The sequence below is a fragment of the Sciurus vulgaris genome (assembly GCF_902686455.1).
Source record: "Sciurus vulgaris genome assembly, chromosome: 10".
NCBI classification, from domain to species: domain Eukaryota; kingdom Metazoa; phylum Chordata; class Mammalia; order Rodentia; family Sciuridae; genus Sciurus; species Sciurus vulgaris.
In genome coordinates this window covers 73,525,019-73,543,562 of record NC_136470.1, presented here as the reverse complement: position 1 = coordinate 73,543,562, position 18,544 = coordinate 73,525,019, and the positions used below count along the sequence as shown (strand labels likewise).

The 18,544-nt window shown below is 38.3% G+C and overlaps 1 protein-coding gene across 1 annotated transcript in view; it reads left to right on the top strand.

Annotated features, from left to right (window-relative positions):
* The first annotated feature begins 5,401 nt into the window (after nucleotides 1-5,401).
* The window catches only part of HACD2 (3-hydroxyacyl-CoA dehydratase 2), a 95,570-nt gene continuing 82,427 nt past the window's right edge, over nucleotides 5,402-18,544 (top strand). Inside the window, exons 1-2 of the mRNA XM_079155355.1 lie at nucleotides 5,402-5,619; nucleotides 8,465-8,582. Of these exons, the coding sequence (XP_079011481.1) occupies nucleotides 5,465-5,619; nucleotides 8,465-8,582 (273 nt within the window). The 5' untranslated portion in view covers nucleotides 5,402-5,464. The remainder of the gene's footprint in view (nucleotides 5,620-8,464; nucleotides 8,583-18,544) is intronic.

The window sequence follows — 18,544 nt, the reverse complement described above, 5'->3', positions numbered from 1 at the left end:
TCTTTTTCTTTAGTTGTAGATGGATGCAATGCCTTTATTTTGTTTATTTAGTATTTTTATGTGGTGCTGGGGATTGAACCCAGTGCCTTACATGTGCTAGGAAAGTGCTCTACCACAGAGCCACAACCCTAGCCCAACCTTGGACTTTTCAGTCTCTATATAACAATAAAAAATAAATTTCTGTTATTTTAAAATTACTCAGTCTTAAGTATTCTGTTTTAGCAGCACAAAATGGACTGAGACAGTGAGAGATAGGGGGAAAAATATTTTTCCATCTGGATACCCAACTGTCCCAGCAGCATTTATTAAAAAGCCCGTGTTTTCCCTACTGCATCTCTCTCATGTACAAAAGTGTCTAAGTATGTGTGGATCTGTTTTTCCCATCTCTATTCTGTTCCATTGGTCTCTTTGCATTATCATACCAATACCATGCTGTTTTAATTACTGTAATTTAAGTAAATCTTGAAATCTTATAAAGCAAGTTCTCCTAATGCCTTGACAATTTTACATTTTCATATAAAATTTTATTATTAGCTGTGTGGGTGGCACCTGCCTACCTATAATTCCAAGTGGCTTCAGGGTCTGGGAGGTAAGAGGATCCCAAATTTGAGGCCAGTTCAGCCACTTAATGAGGCCCTAAACAACTTAGCAAGATCCTGTCTTAAAAAATAAAAAGGACTGGGGATGTAGTTTTGTGGTAAAAGCACCCCTGAGTTAAATCCTGAGGACCCCTGCCACCTCCCAACTGTTATTATTGTGTTATTACTGGGGACTGAACCCATGGTTGCTTTTACCACTGAGCTACATTCCCCAGCTCTTTTTTTTTTTTTTTTTTTTTTAATTGTGAGACAGGATCTTACTAAGTTACTGAGGTTGGCATTGGATTTATGATCCCTCTGCCTCAGTGCCCCCTCCCATCCTCTCCCCATACTACCTCAACCCCCAACCCCAGTTTCTGAAATTACAGGAGTATACCACCATGCCCAACCCAAATTAGATTTTAATCTGGGGTTGATAATATAATTCAGTGGTAGAGAGTTTGCTTAGCTTCTTCTGTGAGTCCCTGCACTGCAAAAAATAAAATAAAATAAAATAAACCTGTTTGGCAAGTTCCACAAACAAAAACCATCTGATGAAAAATTTATTGGCGTTGCATGAAATTTATAAATTAATTTGTGGAGAACTGATAACTTTACCATGTTGGTTCTTTCAACCCACCAACTCTATAGTTGTCTAATTACTTAGGTCTTCTTTAGTGTCATCCAATACAGTTCTATAAATCTCTACACAGAATTAGAACATTAGCACAAAGTTCATGTAATTTTGCAAATGCCCTTAAATGTTTTTTTTTTTTTTTTTCTGGTAAATGGAAATGTTCATCATCCTGAAAGGTTTATATCTCTAGTAATGCTTTTTGATATCCATATGGATATACTAACTATAGTAGTTTCCAATTGCTGCTGTAACAAATTACCATGAGTTTAGTGACTTAAAACAATATAAATATGTTATATTAGTTCTGTAGGTCAAAGCCTCACACAGTCCTCACTTGGATAAAATCAAGGAATAATCCATTTCCTTGTTTGTTTTTTTTTTTCCTAGATTCTAGAGGCTAGCTTCCTCCATATTTAAAGCCTAAAACATTTGGGCCTACCCACATAATCCATAATAATTTCATCTCAAGATCCCTAAATTAAACAAGAAAAAGAAAAATATTCCTGAATCAATCACATCTGCAAAGTCCCTTTGCCAAGGAAGATACATGTTCCCAGGTTCTGAAAAACAGGATAAGGACATCTTTGTGTGGGGGAATGGGATGCATTATTCTATCTCGCTATCTTTATTTTGGGCAATATTTTCATGTTATATCTTATCTATCATTTTATTTTCAACCTTTTTGCACTCTTATACCAGTGTACTCTAAGAATATATAATATTTAGTCATATATATATATACACACATACATATATGACACACACATATATATACACATATATGACATATATACACATACATATATGACTATCTTTTTCTCTTAACTGAAGTATTTAATTTATCTTTAATGCAACTACTAATATCTTTGGGTTTAAATTACCTTCTTATCTGTGCTTCCAATTGATTCTTTGGTTGTTTGTTTCTTTCTTCCTCTTTACTTACCTTTTTCAGGTTTATAATTTTTTAGAACATTCTAATCTGCCCCCCAGTTTCCTGGAAATTATACATTTTGTTTCTATTTCCTCAGTAGTTGTTATAGAAGTTACAACATGAATCATTAATTTACCAAAGTCCAATCTTGATGTGTGTGTGTTTGTGTGTACAACAGATTGATCCCAGGGTCTCATTCATGTTAATCACTAGGATATATCCCCAACCCTTTTTAACTTTTATTAAGATAGGGTCTCTAAGTTGCCCTGTCTGGCCTCAAACTTGTGGTCCCCTTACCTCAGCCTCCTGAGTAGCTAGTATTATAGATGTATACCACCGTGCCCAGCTCAAATCCAATATTAATCAGTATCTTTATCATCTCCATAAACAATTACAAAAGCTTTTCAAATTTGCCTGTTCATTTAAAATAGTCTCGTTTGTTGCACACATGGGTTTGAAAAATGTCTAATACCCTGTCCACCATTATAGCTCATAAATAATAGTTTCATTGCCCTAAAAATCTCTGGTGCTCCACCAATTCATTCTGTTACTGGAGATGGAATCTTTTGGCATGGAAACAATAGAAATGAGATTGAGCCAAGTATTGTGATCACAAACAAGCAAAGCTTTAATTGTGGCCTCAGCTGAAGGGAGACAGCACTAATAGGGATGGGGAATCAGGCCGCTGTCCAGACAAAGCGAGATGTAAACTTTTTATCGACTTGCTGGGGTGGCTAAAATCTGGTCAGGGACACTATTTCAAAAGATGTTTCTCTTTGCACGAGACACGGGTCACCACATAGTCACAGTCACCTTGTCCTGGGAACTGTTGGCGTTACCATTACCCTGTGATAGGGCTGAAGAGCTTTAGGTGCTTTGGCTGCTGCTGCTGCTGCTGCACCCATAAGGGTGGGGTAAAAGAAAACACAGCCTAGACTAACAGGCAATCAGCATGTCTACATGCAGAGCTCAGTAGAATGTGACCTAAAGGTTAAGGTAGCAAAGGGGACAGACATAATATGAAGACAGAGATGCCAAGTCTTTTCATCTCGGTTCAGTCACACATCAGACACCTGTAGGTCTAAGCAAAGAGTCAATATTTTCAGCAAATGCGCCCTTCAGGTCCCTGAAGAGTAACCTACCCAATGCTTATCATCATAACCTACATGTCAGAGGTGTTATTAACAGCAAAGCTAGTGAGGAACAAACAACACGGCCCAGCTGTGTGACCACCAAAATTAGTGATTTTTAAGCTGACTAAGAACAAGTACTGGAGGGTTTATTTAGGTTTTTCCTCAGGAACAATTTCACCTTGTGCAAAAATTCTGCTTCTGTGGTTTTATCATGGTCTCATTGAAAGAACGCAGGGCCAGGAAGAAAAGAAAAATTAAAGCCATGATACAAAGGGTAACAGTTTATCACACCGAGGGCTTATTTTGTTGTCCTAGCCTTTTGTCTCACCATGGTAGTCCCTGACTTATCTCCACCCGTCTTTTAAAACTTGTGGTCTTATGGGGGAGAGAAATAATGTGACTAAATATGAAATTACTGAGAATTATATGATGAGAATTATTTGGAGGCCATAGCAGGGATTCATTCCAGAAATTCAGGGAAACTTTCCTTGAGAAAGGGACTACAGAATTTAGATCAGAAGGAAGGCTGGGACGGGACTGTTCTAGGCAAAGGGAACAGCATGTGCAGTCTCTATGGTAGGAAAGAGCCTTGCTCACTGGAAGACCCAAGATTAACCTAGTATGACTAGGGAAAGCATGGTGTGAAGTGAGACTGAAGAGGGAGGTAGGAGCCAGATTATGCAGGCCACATTAAACATGTTACACTTTATCTTAAGTGTCACTAAAAGTCATTTAGGTGTTTTAAGGAGATAGGGTAGAGGAAGTAGTAGACATGAACAAAGTTGTATTTGGGAAAAGATCACTCTGTACTGTATAGAACAAATGGGGGTTGGGCCTAAGTGACTGCAAGAAGATACATTGAGTTTTAAATTGATTTCCAACTGCATTTGTACCTCCTACTTTCCCATTAAGTAGATTATATTGGGAAAAAGTCAGTTGAATGAATGAAGCTTTTAGATGATTGTTTTGCAAATGGTTCATTTATTTCTTTTGCAAAAAATAGTATTTTTTTTCCTCTGATAACAACGTGCAATTTTGGCCCATTTACTTGCTCTTTAAAATCAAAAAAATAAGTCAACAGGATCGCCATTTTTCAAATCTGCTTCTTCCCTGAGCCTTGGTCTCTAAATCTAGTTGTCTACTCAGTCCCTCCACTTGGGCATCTAATAAAGATTTCAGTCAATACCTACAAAACTCCTTATTTCTGCCTTCAAAATCACTTCTATAATTCCTTCTTCCAAGTTATTCTAATTCCTCTTTTATTTTCCATTCGAATCTAATACTATATCCACAAATCTTATAGTTCTAAACTATTTACAGAGTTGGATTCAATTTTCATCCCTTCAATTGTTCCTTCTCTCTGGTCCAAACCATTATCACTATGACCTAGATTATTGCAATAATTTCCTATCTGATATCACTTTTCATAAACTAGTACATGTTTATTTTTCATCTGGCTGTTTTTATGTAATTTCTGGGCAACTGAGGACTTTAGTCTCTTTCAGTGCCATAAACCCTAGTGTAACTTTGTAGTCACTCATAAATACCTGTTGAAATGAATACTTTTTTATTCTGGTACTGGGGAATTGAACCTAGGGGCGCTCTACCACTGAGCTACAGTCCCAGACATTTTTATTTTTGAGACAGTCTGGCTAAGTTGCTAAGGTTTCTGGGCTTGATGGGAAGTCAAGTAGGTGTCAATTACCCTCATCTAAAACAACAGGCTTCTTGGGCCTGTATCCAGGGGTGAAAATCAGGAGACTGGGAGAAGCCAAGAATAGGCGAGAGAAAGAAAGCATAATCGTTTTGCTCTAACATGGAGGCAGGGGTTATAGGAGAGCCAACGGCCAGTTACAACGAAGCATCCAGCGGGCTGAAACAGCAGATCTGGGCCACGGGTGGCTAAGGGCCACATTGACCTAATCCAAAATGGCGCCGGAGAGTACCAGAAGCGCGGCGGAGGCGAGGATCTCCCTGATCCAAGATGGCGGTGCGACTGAGGCAAGCCGAGGGGCGGGAGTGCCAGGAGCGTCTCTGCCCTTATCCAAGATGGCGGCCCCGTGGGCGCTGTCCCGGCTCCGCCCCGCGCCCGGCCCCGCCCCTCTCATCCCTCCCTCCGCCCCCTCGTCCTGCCGAGTCGGGTCCGAGGTGCTCGCGCAGGGAGAGCAAGCTGCGGGCACTTGATATGGCGGCAGCAGCGGCGACTGCAGCGACGAAAGGGAATGGGGGCGGCGGTGGCCGGGTCGGGGCGGGCGAAGCAGGCGGCACGCGGAAGAAGAAGGGCCCGGGGCCTCTGGCCACGGCGTACCTGGTCATCTACAATGTGGTGATGACCGCGGGGTGAGGCTGGGGCTTGGGGCGGCGGAGAGCTAGCCTGGCCGGGAGGGAGCTCTGCGGCTGGCGGCCCGCGCGCGCAGTGCAGCCGAGTGGCCGGTGCCCGGGACCCGCACCTGGGCGCAGAGGGCGGCCGGGCGCCGCTTCGGCCCGGGTCCCTGCCCGCGAGCTTCCGCCTGCGTGGGGGGCGTTGAATTCCGTGCGCGGGAGACGCGGGCTCGGAGGGGACGCGCGGAGGGGCTGCCCGGGCGCCGGCTCCGGAGGGCCTCGCGGGGACCGGCCGGCCGGCCACAGGTGCGGGTCTAGGGGCGGCGGGCGGGTACCCCGCGGCGCGGAGGACAGCCCAGCGGTCTAGTCACGCACGGTGAGCTGTGCCAGGCCGGGGGAGTGGAGGGAGCCGTGGCGGCAGTGACCATTCATTTAGGCGGCTGTTTTCAAAATGCAGGCTGGGCTTTAATCTGAAAGATAGTGGGAAAGCGTTCAAAGTTTTTGGCCAGATACATGAGCTTTAGATATGTGCTGTAGATGAGTTTAGACTTTAGGCTGGATTGGGGTAGGGAAGAAGCTGGGGAGTGGAAGGCAGAGTTACGGGGGAAGGGGAGAGTAGACCCCTTGGGTTGCCTCGTTTCGGTCCATTTCTTAGCAGGTTTTTAGTTCTAGTTCTGGCATTAGTCGTGTGACTTTGAATCGCCGTCATTCTCTAGGCCTCCGATTTTTCCTCTAAAAATCTTCAAGAACTAGAGTTGGGTTAGGTGATCTTCAGGGTTCCTTCAGCTCCGCAGTTCTTTGATCCCATGGTTTTAGTTAGGAGGATTACAGGATCAGGCCATTTGTTATGAATTTTAAAATTGTATACATTTGTAAAAATTATCCTCAAAATTTTATTATGAAAATGTTCAAGCATACAGAAAAGTTTAGGGAACTGTACAGTGAACATCCGATCTAATTCATTTTTAGAATTAGGTAATACATTGGTAGGGTTCAAAATTCAAAATATACACGGAGGCACACAATGAAAATCTTCCTTCTGTCCTTCCTTTCCACAGACTCCTTTCCTGGAGGCACCTAATTGTGTCTTTCAGATGCTGATACCAGCACATGCTAATATATATTTACACAAATGCTGATATATACTGACAGTTTAGTACTTTGATTTTTTTCATGAAAAAAATTTTCCTGGGAGGAACATAGGCTTACGGCTAGTGTTAAAAATGGTAGGTGTTGAGAGATCATAGATCTAGTTAGGAAAGGACATTTTTTTCTCAGGTCAATGAAGAACTAATTTTTTTCACATAAATGGTCTCATGGATTGATTTTTACAAGAACATTCAGGAATCTGTTGAGTGTGTGTGTCTGTGTGGTAAGTAAAATTCTTGTCCTAGCAAGGGCATTGACAGATAAGAGCATTGCCCTGGAGAAAAATTTTAAGGTGCTCTAGAGAAGAAAAAAAGGAGCCTTTACTCCTGGGTGATGAACTGTAAAGAGAATGAGGTGAAATGTATAGAGTGATGCCTTCAGTAAGGAAAAGAATTTGAGATTGTGAGAATAAAGTAAGGCTCTAAAATACTGCCAATAAATTAGAGCAGTAATTATTATTGTCAGGCTGGACCAGTTAAACAGTTAAGGAATTCATTTCTTCTTTTATAAACTTTTATTTGATATTCCTGTATAATAGTTTGTAGACCTAGTTAAGATTGCACATTAAGGTACAATTTAGGTACATGTCTTCCAGAAGACATAACTATAATATGTCTATAACTATAATATAGTAAAGGTCACTTGTTTCAATATAAAACTTAACAAATAAAAAATTACAAGGCCTAACATTTATTCTTGAGAAGGAAAGTAGAGCAAAAATGTAGCATTCCTAGCATTACGCCTGAGCATTCCCATTTTGTGTTTTTTAAGTCAATAAAGCCTATTGATTTGTCTTTTCTGAGTTGGTTTTGGGAAAGCTAAAGTACTTTATTTTTAAAAAAACAATCCTTTATTCTTATTTCCTTTGCAATTTTTAAAATAAGCTTTAAGGTATGGGAATGTTCCAGTGAGAAACTTGTAAAAATAATATAAACCATCTTCTCTCCATTCTGTTACTCTAACTCCATGGGCATCTAAAATTTTCCTTGAACAGTTTTTTTTTTTTTTTCCCCCTCTTGTGTTAGGCTTTCTGGAACCTACTTTATTTATTTATTTATTTGTATAAGGACCATATTAACTTATTCCCTTCATATTGGTCTTGTTCTTAACAAACAAGTTTGTCAAAAAGTCAAGCTCGAGATGGGTAAGGTGCCAGGCCTTCATGGTGGGATGCTACTGGTGGTACAACACTTGTGTGCATTACAGCTTTTCATTTGAGAACTGTATTCAATGTGTTAGTCTATCACTATAACAAATGCCTGAGATAATCAGCTTATAAAGATAAAAGGTTTATTTTGGCTCAGTTTTGGAGGTTCCAGTCCACGATAATTTTGCCTTATTGCTTTGGGCCTGTGGTGAGGCAACACATCATAGTGTGGTGGGGCAAAACTGCTCACCTCATGGCCAGGGAGCCAGAGAGTCGAAGAAAGGGCCAGAGTCCCACAATGCCCTGGGGGTGCACAACCCAAGTGACCTAAATACTTCCCTCTAAGCCTGACCTCTGAATGCTTCCACCATCTCCAATAGTGCCACCCTGGGATCAAGCCTTTAACACCTGCGCCTTTGCGGGGACACTTAAGATCCAAACCACAGCGTTAAATAAGTCCAGGATCACTGGTTCTTGAGGTCACCTTTAGCAGGTTCTGTTATTGCTGTGTTTTTCTGTGTTCTTAAATCCTACTTACCCCACCCCATTACTTTTTTCTTTTAATAGGTGGTTGGTTATAGCAGTTGGTTTGGTCAGAGCATACCTGGCTAAGGGGAGCTACCATAGCCTTTATTATTCAATTGAAAAGCCTTTGAAATTCTTCCAAACTGGAGCCTTACTGGAGGTAGGTTTGAGATTTGTTGTTATTGATTTTGATTGTTACAAAGTAGAAAACATGGTACTAAATTATAAAGTAGCCATATCTCTGTTGAGTTTGGTTTGAGTTATGTCTCAGCATAATGATACTTGACTATTTTTTTGGTAAGGTAAAATCCCATTTAATTAGTGTTACTTGGCTCATATTTTATATTCAACTTCTATTATGTTTATTGTATTTGAATTATTAAAATTCTAGGAATATCCTAGGGAAATATTGGGAAACTCAGATACTTACCGGAGCCATATGATGAAAAGGGTACACAGGGTGTTAGGAGTGACAGAGATGAAAGAGAATAGGGCCTAACTCAAGGCATCCAAATTAAAAAAAAAAAAAAAAATTTAACAGTTTATGGATTCCCTAGTATAAAGGGCAATATAAGTTTTGACAAACTCAGAGATTTACAGAGGCTGTATAATGGAAATAGTGAAGTTATATACTTAGCCTGGTCTTATTTCCTGGGGTAAGTATAAGTCAGAATTTTTGAGTTAGCCATTGCAAAAACCCAATTCAAACTATTTTAAGCAAAAAAGGACTGTACTGGTTTCTGTAACTGATAAAGATATAGGGTTAACTTAAAAGATGAAAGTCCAGCTCAGGGTTGAGAATCGAAGATTTGGCATCACCAGACCCTCTTTTTCTGCTTTTCTCTATTTCCCTGTGAATGCCGGTCTCAGGTCCTACTTTACACAGCTTCTCCACATGGTGGGAAGCAGAGAGGAAGTTCATTTTTCACAGCATCTGTGTCACACAACAGTTCTGGAGAAGGATTCTGGATTGGCCCTACTTTTACCAACTTAAATTCTTGCCAGTGATGTGCAATACTTGATTAGCCAGGCTTAGGATGCATACCCAGCCTTTAGCCAAGGGACTGTAGATTTTGTTAATGGGAAAGGAGGTATAGGGACATCTTTGGGTACACAAAATCAGTAACTGCCACAGTTCATTGTGGTGAAAAACCTTAGGATTGTAGGAAAGATCCAGTACTCAGTTTCATTTCCCTTAGCTTCCAGGGCAAGCCTATCATGACATTATACCTCAGTGGCAATTTTTGGAATCTGAACTATGAAATGATATTTAAGAAAAAAATCATTTACTTTCATGAAATCAGATGTGACTCAAAAGCAGTTTCACCCTCAATTTCAAAAGCAGAGAGCTGTGGTTTTTTTTTTTTTTTTTTTTCCTCCTAGAAAGCAGAGAGGTTTCAGGATTGTCCATACACATTTCAGGTGGGTGGTATGATGAAATGAGTTTCGAGTGGGGGATCCTGAGTCCCTTTCTCTAACTATACTGATTTTACCAACTTTCTCTCTGAATTTGGGCAACTCCTTTATTTCTTATCTATCTTTCTTATTTGGAAAAGAACTAGGAGAAAACAGATATCTAAACAGTTTTCTACACCAACAGTTTTATTTATTTGTTGGCAGTACTGTGGATTGAACCCAGAGGTGCTATATTCCCAGCACTTTTTATTTTTTATCTTGAAACAAGGTCTCACCAAGTTGTGATCATCCGGCCTCAGCCTCCTGAACTGCTAGATTAATTACAGTTGTGTCACCACTATGCCCAGCCCCTAACAGTTTGAATCTAAGAAAACTAGTGATCCTAGTGTGAGCCTTTTGTGTTTTAAACTTACAGGCTTGAAATTTTTTTTGAGAGGACATAGTAGTAAATATAAAGAATTTTGTGTCTGAGAGGTTTGGCTAACACAGTTCCCTCAAGCCAGAGAAGGAAATTTGGGGTCAAGATCATCAGAAACTGCCCCAGTAATGATGTATTAGGGAGTTATATCCAACTAGAATGCTTCAATAATTTAAAGGGAATTTTATCTCTTTAAAACTTTGTAATATTAGAAATATAATTTTAAAGAGTAAAGTATGTTTTAGGAAAGGAAGGGACATTAAACAGTGTGATAGAAAATCCACTTCAAGAACCAAATCTTAGACTTTGAAGGATTAGTGTGTTCATCCCTATTGAATTTTTAATAGCGGTTTAAGACAATATTTTGGATTTTGGGTTTTATACCTATTATCCCCACTAAGAACCAGTTAAGTGACAAATTCTGGATTTGATTTTGGGAAAAGAACTGTACGTAAGGAAGTGAAGACTCCCAAGACTGTGCAGGGAATTACTACTGCACTGGTGAATGATGGCATAACCCCCAGACTGGGCAGTGGAGCAGGCTTGCTAAGACACACTTCCTGTGTGGTTGGTTAAAAAGTATTTCGTCACCTGCATTGTATAATCTGTAGTTGTGTGTAGTGTTGGTTAATTACAAACAAGTTGTTCTTAGGGGAATTATTAGTGCTATATAATACATCACGTTTCCAGGAGGAGAAGGTAAATCCAGGGAGTTCAGCTACTCATTTATAGCTCTGAATGCTTGGATGTTAAATAATAGGGTCTATGAGAGTTGGCTTAAAAAGGAAACAGCAATTATTTATTATCAAGAAACTTCAAATTTTCTTAGGGAGATTATAGCATTTTGATTTAAAAAGACTTATAACACCAAGCAATTATAAATCTGTATGTAGTAGTGTAATACAAAAAGAAGCTTGCTTGCTTTCTGAGGAAATTAAATGATTTTTTGCAAAATGGATGCAAAGATAGATTGAGTTGGTGATACAGTGATGTAGATTTTCAATGAAATGAACACAAATTTAATTGTTTTCTGCATAATTATCCAAGAATGTCTTGAGTATTTTTTATAATAATTTTCTAAATTATTCCATAGGTAGTAACTTAAATATATTTGGGTAATAAGTGGTGTGGAGGTCGAGCCTTTGCTAAAAAGGAGCTTAATCTCTAGTTGTGTGGATGACTACATTAGGACTATTGACTGGAGGTGATAGAAACCTCAACTAATTTAAATAGCAAAAAGGATTTATTGTAAGTGCATAGAAAATCTCATAGAAGCCAAAGGCAGGGATATATATATAGCTGAGGCTTAGGAAGGACCTAGAACTGGAGGCTGAATCTCCACAAGGAACCCAGTCATTCTTACTCTTTTATCTCTACTGTTCTTTCTTTCTCTGTCTCTGTTGTGTTATGTTCCTGAAGACTAGTTTTCTCAGCTTCGTAGTCTATATGACAGATAATGGTAACAACCAGATCTCCTAAGATTGTAGCTCCTCCAATCAGGAGGGCAGCTAGCTGGAAACAGAATTCTGTATTCCCAGTAAGGGGCTAATTGATCCCAATTAAGTCAGGTGTTTATTCTTGGGCCAGTCACCTATAGACAGGAGCAAGGTTACTGTAAAATACCGAAGGGTTGGAGGAAAGAGGCAGTTTTTAGAAAAAGGTTGGTAGGTAAAAAATCCAAGAAGTATTTACCAAAATACTCACAAGATGCATGATACAATGAAGATTATAATGATATTTATTTTTTGTTTTTGAGATAGGGTCTCACTATATTGCCCGATCTGGCCTGGAATTCAAATGACCCTCTTAAGTAGTTAGGATTATGGGCATGTGCTACCATACCCAGCTATGATATAATTTATAAGTTGACTTCAATAATCAGCATTGATAATTAGTGCTGTGGGCCAATAGATAAATGTCTGAATAATGTATCATCTTTAGTTGGATCTTGAGTAATCCTGAGGATTAATTCACATAGGCAGCAAAAGCACATTTTCAAATGCTATTCATAAATAAATAAAATGTAATGTATCCATACCATAAAAACAAATTAATTACTAATACATGTTATACCTGGATGTACCTTTTTGTCCATTTTTTAATGAGTACACTATAACATAATAGTGGGATTCATTGTTACATATTTGTTCATGTACATGGTGTAATGTAATTTGGCCATTTTCATTCCCCAGTATTTCCCTTTCCCTTCTCCTCATTTCTCCCCCTAGTCCCTTTCCTCTACTTTGTTGCTCTTTCTTGAATTTTCATGATAGCGGAACCTTCAGAACAGGCTATGTAAAAGAAGGCAGACTCACAAAAAAGCCCCCAATTATATGATTCCATTTATATGAAATGTCCAGAATAGACAACTCCATAGAGAAAGTAGATTAGTGGTTGCCAGGAGTTACGGGGAGCGGGGAAGAATGGGGAGTGACTGCTAAGGGGCACATACAGGATTTTTTTAAGATGATGAAAATGTTCTTGAAATAAATAGCGATGATGGCCGCATAACCTTGTAAACATACAAAAACCCATTAAGTTGTACAATTTAAAAGGGTGAATTTTATAGTATATAAATTATATCTCATTTTTTTAAAAAAAAGATATTTATCCAAGTGGGTGTGGTGGTACATACCTGTAATCCCAGCAATTCAGAGGCTGAGGCAGGAGGATTCCAAGTTTGAAGATAGCCTGGGAAATTTAGCAAGACCCTGTCTCAAAATAAAAATGTCTGGGTATATAGCTCAGTGGTAGCACTCCCTGGGTTTAATCCCCAGTACTGCCAAAATAAATAAATAAAACAAATGGTACTCATCCATAATGAGCTGTGAATAAGTTTCCTTTTTACCTCATTTGGGTTTTTTTGTTTTTTTTTTTTTTGATCCATGATAATCATTGATAAGATAGACTATCTTTCTAACTTTCTAGCTTTAGTCAGTAGAGATTAAAAATTAGGTTAATGCCACATTATGGCAATTTAAGTGATTTCTGAGTAAATTTGGATTTCTCAATATCTTTGGTTAACATAAGACTAATTATAGCAAAGATACTTTCAAACACTCATGATTGACTTTGCCTATGTGATTGACAGTGAGGATTCAGATGGGTTAAGGTTGTACTGCAAGGATGTTACCTGTTGAGACTAATACAGGCCACTTTTAAAAATAAAAAAAAAAAAATTTTTTTTTTTAGTTGTCAAGGGACCTTTATTTTATTTATATGTGGTGCTGAGAATTGAACCCAGTGCCTCACATATGCTAGTCATGCACTTTACCATTGAGTCACAACCCCAGTCCCTGATACAGACCACTTTAACCTGCGTAATAACCTCTGTTCATCTAGGAATGCCTAATGAATCACTGGAACTCCCTTTCCTTTTCATTCTCTTCCAGATCCTTCTACTTCTTTATCTTCAAAAAAAAAAAAAAAAAAAAAAAAAAAGAAAGAAAGAAAAAATACCCCAGTCTCATTTCTGATCTTTCCCTAGAGCTTATCTGAAATGGCAGAACTGGTTCTGGGGGGCAGTGAAGGACAGCAAACCACTTTTGTCAGGTCTTCTAACTGCACTAACGCTTGCTCAGCCCCATCTCTATTCTGGTCAGAATCTTCATGCCTTATGTCCCACTCTCTTCAAATCCTTACTGAAATAGGAAATTGATTCTAGATATTTTTCTAAAATTGAACAAAATCTTAAGTACTTGAAGTGTCCTTAAGAAGAAGAGGGCTCCAAACTCTGGATGTGTTCCTCCCACCACTCCCATGGAGATGTTAGGTGGTTAGGTTCTCAGGTGTTAAAAACAGTACTGTGCTTCAAGTTTGCTTCTGTGAACTGGTCTGGGGACGTGACCATCTCTAATATTTTTCCTCTTTGTAGAAGCATGCTAATTTCCTTCTTAAAATTATATATTAAGAAGGAACTTCTGAAACACAAGCTACAGGCACTTGTTGGGTTCCTTTATTCCAAAGATTCCTTTTGAGAAAATAGATCTCTGAAAGAGATATGAAAAGCTAGCAAAGCAAATCATAGTGGAGACATCTAACACAAACTAGGACAATAAATCCCAGAAAAATCAACTTCAAAACCAGTGTAAGGCTGGGTGTGGTGGCACACACCTATAATAATCCCAGTGATCAGGAGGCTGAAGTAGGAGGATTGCAAGTTTGAGACCAGCCTCAGCACTTTATCAAAACCCTTAGCAACTTAGTGAGACCCTGTCTCAAAATAAAAAGGACTTGGGGTGTAGCTTAGTGATAGAATACCCCCGGGTTCAATTCCTGATATCACAAACAAAACAATGTAAGAAGACTGGGGATGTAGCTCAAATAAGTTCAGTTCTCAGTACTGCTGGGTGGTGAGGGGAGTGAGAACCAGAGGGGGAAAATAAATCTGAGTGTAATTAACAAGTGTCACAACATTAGAAGGGAAGAGGGAGCCTGTAGGAAATAGAAGCCCACCCACACAAGCCTCGTTGCTTGACAACTCAAGCAAATAGAAGCAAATTGATATGGTGTTCAAAGAGGTGAGAGAGAGCTAATGACTATAGAAGAGAGTGTGCTGAAATTAAAAAAAAAAGGAACTAAAAATATCACTGGCAGCAGGAAAGAGGTCACAGTGCACAGAAATAGGTAAGCCTAAAGATTCAGGAAAGGCAGGGGTTCCTTGTCATAGATAGTCTCAGATCAGATAGATTACAGAGCAGAAGCCATTGGGAAATTTTCAGAGTTCACCATCTGAAATATAAAAAAGGACATTACAAAATTTGGAATGCCAGGCACAACCGAGATACTATATATTGGTAGACTAGGTAGTGAGTGCATGAATGTCAGAACAAGAAGAAAACAAAGCATACAGAAAAGTAGTGAAACTCAGTAAATAATGTAGTGGAACCAATGTACCTCAGAACTGATTGAGAATGTTGTTGCTTTCGAAAAATAAAGGTACCAGAAGTAGGAGTGGTAAGAATGTATTCACTTATAAATAATTAGGGAAAAAGATTATAGAAAACATTTCTGAACTGAAAGCCCATCTCAGTGTGCTATTGAGAGTATGTAGAGTCCCACAGTGTTCTTTGTCAAAAAAATTCTTTCCTTTTCTGGGCACTGTTTGTTAAGTTCTTAAACTCAAAACAAAAATAACAATTTCCAAGCTGCATGAGGTGGTATATACCTTTAATCCCAGCTATGGTGGAGGATGAGGCAGGAGAATGACAGTTTGGAGGCCAGCCCTGACAACTTGTCCTCTCTCAAAATTAAAAGGTCTGGGGATGTAGTTCAGTGTAGAGGGTCCCTGGATTCAATTCCTAGAACCATTAAAAAAAAAAAAAAATTTTTCAAAGAGAAAAGAGAAGATTTAGAAATGTAATCATAAAAGCAACTTGGAACCTTAAACTTAGACCTTCTTAGAAGGAGAAAAAATATCCTTGTGGAGTTGGAGAAAGCATTAGGTTCTTAACAGACTGTGCAATTTCCTAAAAATGGAGATGTTGCAAACACCTACAAAAGTCATGGAACTCTGAAAGAACTTTATCAGAGGATATTTCACTATGCTGTAAATTGGTAAACTAAGTCATAAGACTGGCACGGTCCAGTAGAGCTTCCTGTAGTGGTAGTATTCCAAATCTGTGCTGCCAGTACAGTAGCCATAGTCACATGTGGTTGGTTATTAAGCCCTTGAAATATGGCTGGTGGAACTAAGGAATTATGTAAATTTTATTTTCATTAAATTTAAATAGACACATGGCTAGTGGCTAATGCACTGGACAGTATAGCTTTAGACTATAATATAGATTTCACAGTGTCCATATGGAAGGAATTTCATTAGATAATATCAGATTTTGTCAGCATAGAATGAAGTGGGAAGGAGGGTAAGCAAAGGAAGACAACTGTTTTTTATATTTCTGCAGAATTTTTAAACATCTTAATTCATAAGTAAAAAATGATGAGAATAATTAAAATATGTAGTTGTTTTCAGATGAGGAAAATCAGTAGGAAAAAATTGAAGAAAATAGTGGAAAAAGTAAGGAACATATCAAACTTTGCCAGTGCTGCTTTCTGTGGAATAGTGGTATTGTATATTTAAAATAAAATATTACAAATAATAAAATGGAAAACAAAAGATAAATGAGGAAAATGAGATTAAAACAGTTTTCTGAAAAGGATAGTTTTTCTTTTGATTAAACAAGAAATAGTGTTTTTTATCTGCTATACAATCCTGTTAAATTAAAAAGAGAATGGCAAGAGTATCATAAGCCTATAGGATGATAGCGTAAGCCCAAGTGCATTGTTTCTAATGTTTCTGCAAACAGATTGATGAAATTTATCAAAATAAAGTGTACTGGTGGTTCCTGATTTTAACAAAATCTAATAATCTGTTGCTTTAAGAGACTGACTTAAATTTATTAAGAGACAATCCAGTGTTATGACCAAACATTAAGAAAAGCAGGACTGCCCAATCCTAGTATAACATAAAGTTGATTTCAGAGCAAACCAGAGAAACTCTCAAGTTCTGTTTGTCAGGTAGTGGGAAGGAGGGAGACACATGTTGGTGGAATCAACTGAGGAATAAATGATTTTCTGATCAAAGAAACAAAATATGTAGAAAAACTGGCAGAAATGCTGCAGAAGCAATAATAGGATTGTACTTACTAGATGTCACAGTATATATAAAAAACATTGGTAGAAAGAAATTTGGGTACTGAGGCTTGGTTTTGCTATTGTTTATCCCTGTGACCTTGGCCTTAAACTCTCTGGACTTCAATTCACTATGTGTAGTCAACACACTGAATTAAATTGGCTTAAGTTTTTTCCCCAGTGTTAAATTATGTGACATTATGTGACATTTTACTATTAGAATAAGAAAATTAAGCCAATAATGGATTAGTAAATTATGACTATAGTTAGGTGAAATTAAGTAACAAAGAGAAAATATTGATAATTAAAAAAGATTTCACTTGTTACTTCCTTTAAAAAAAATGAATGTGGAAGGATTTTGAAAACCTGTTTGGCATCTCTCAGGAAGCTCAATAAATGTCTATTTCTTGTTTAGGTTCTGAACACTGAGAAATAACTCAAGGGAGTTACATAAGGATCCTAAAAATCACTTTTATTAGTATTGAAATCTAAACTGGAGGACATGGTTTAGAGTGTGAGCCAAGTGGGCTTTGCTTACTGAAATCCAGAATTAGACTCATTACCCATTCCATCCAAGGCAGAACTGTGGTTCTTTATGGAACCTGTAGGGTGGAGCTGATTTGAGCACACCTCATTTGTTCTCCCCCAGTTTGCACTAAGATGAATCATCATCCCTGTCCCAAGGCAAAGAAGCTAAAGGATGGAGAAATACCAATAATATTTGGTAGAAATCCCTCCTTATAGACACCAGAAGAGAGGAGAAAGATATTTCCTACTAATAAGAAGTAACATGTTCATTGTAGAAAAATCCAGATTAATATAGAGAAGAAAATGCTTATAGGTTAAAGGCTCACTGACTAAACATAATCACTGTTAATATTTTGGTTTCTCTCCCTCAAGACTACATGTTACATAGGTAAGTTTTAAACAAAAATGGAATCAGATATTCATATAGTTCAGTAATTTCCAAGATGAATTCAATATCAATAATCATAACTCACATTAGTTATGGACCCTGTATGATAAAAATAAGCATGGTTGATATGCCTTGTGGAGTTGCCTAGCTCAGTGATTTTTATCCTCTCTGGAAGTTCTCCTGCTGTTCAAGGTCTATAGATGTAGACCTATAGCATCTACATCTCTGTTCCCTGACTCTGCCTCTCAGACCCCAACTGGCTGATCCATGCATGCATACCTGACCCAAACTGGGCTAGTCAGATGTTTTTCTCCCAGAAATTTTGATTTTTGTTTTGTTTTGTTTTTTGTCTTTTTGGTATCAGGGATTGAATCCAGGGCACTAACCATTGAGCAATATCCCCAGCCCTTCTTTATATTTAGAAACAGGGCCTTGCTGAGTTGCTAAGGGCCTTGCTAAGTTGCTGAGGTTGGCTTTAAACTTGAGATCCTCCTCTCTCAGCCTCCCAAGCTATTTAGATTACAGGTGTAAGCCATTGCACCCAGCTAAAACTTATTTATTTATTTATTTATTTTATTAAAATCTTTTTTTATTTTTACAGACTACATTTTAATTCATTGTACTCAAATGGGGTACAACTTTTCATTTCTGTGATTGTACACAATGTAGATTCACACCATTCTTTTTTTTTTTTTCACACCATTCTTGTAATCATACATATACATAGGGTAATACTGTTTCA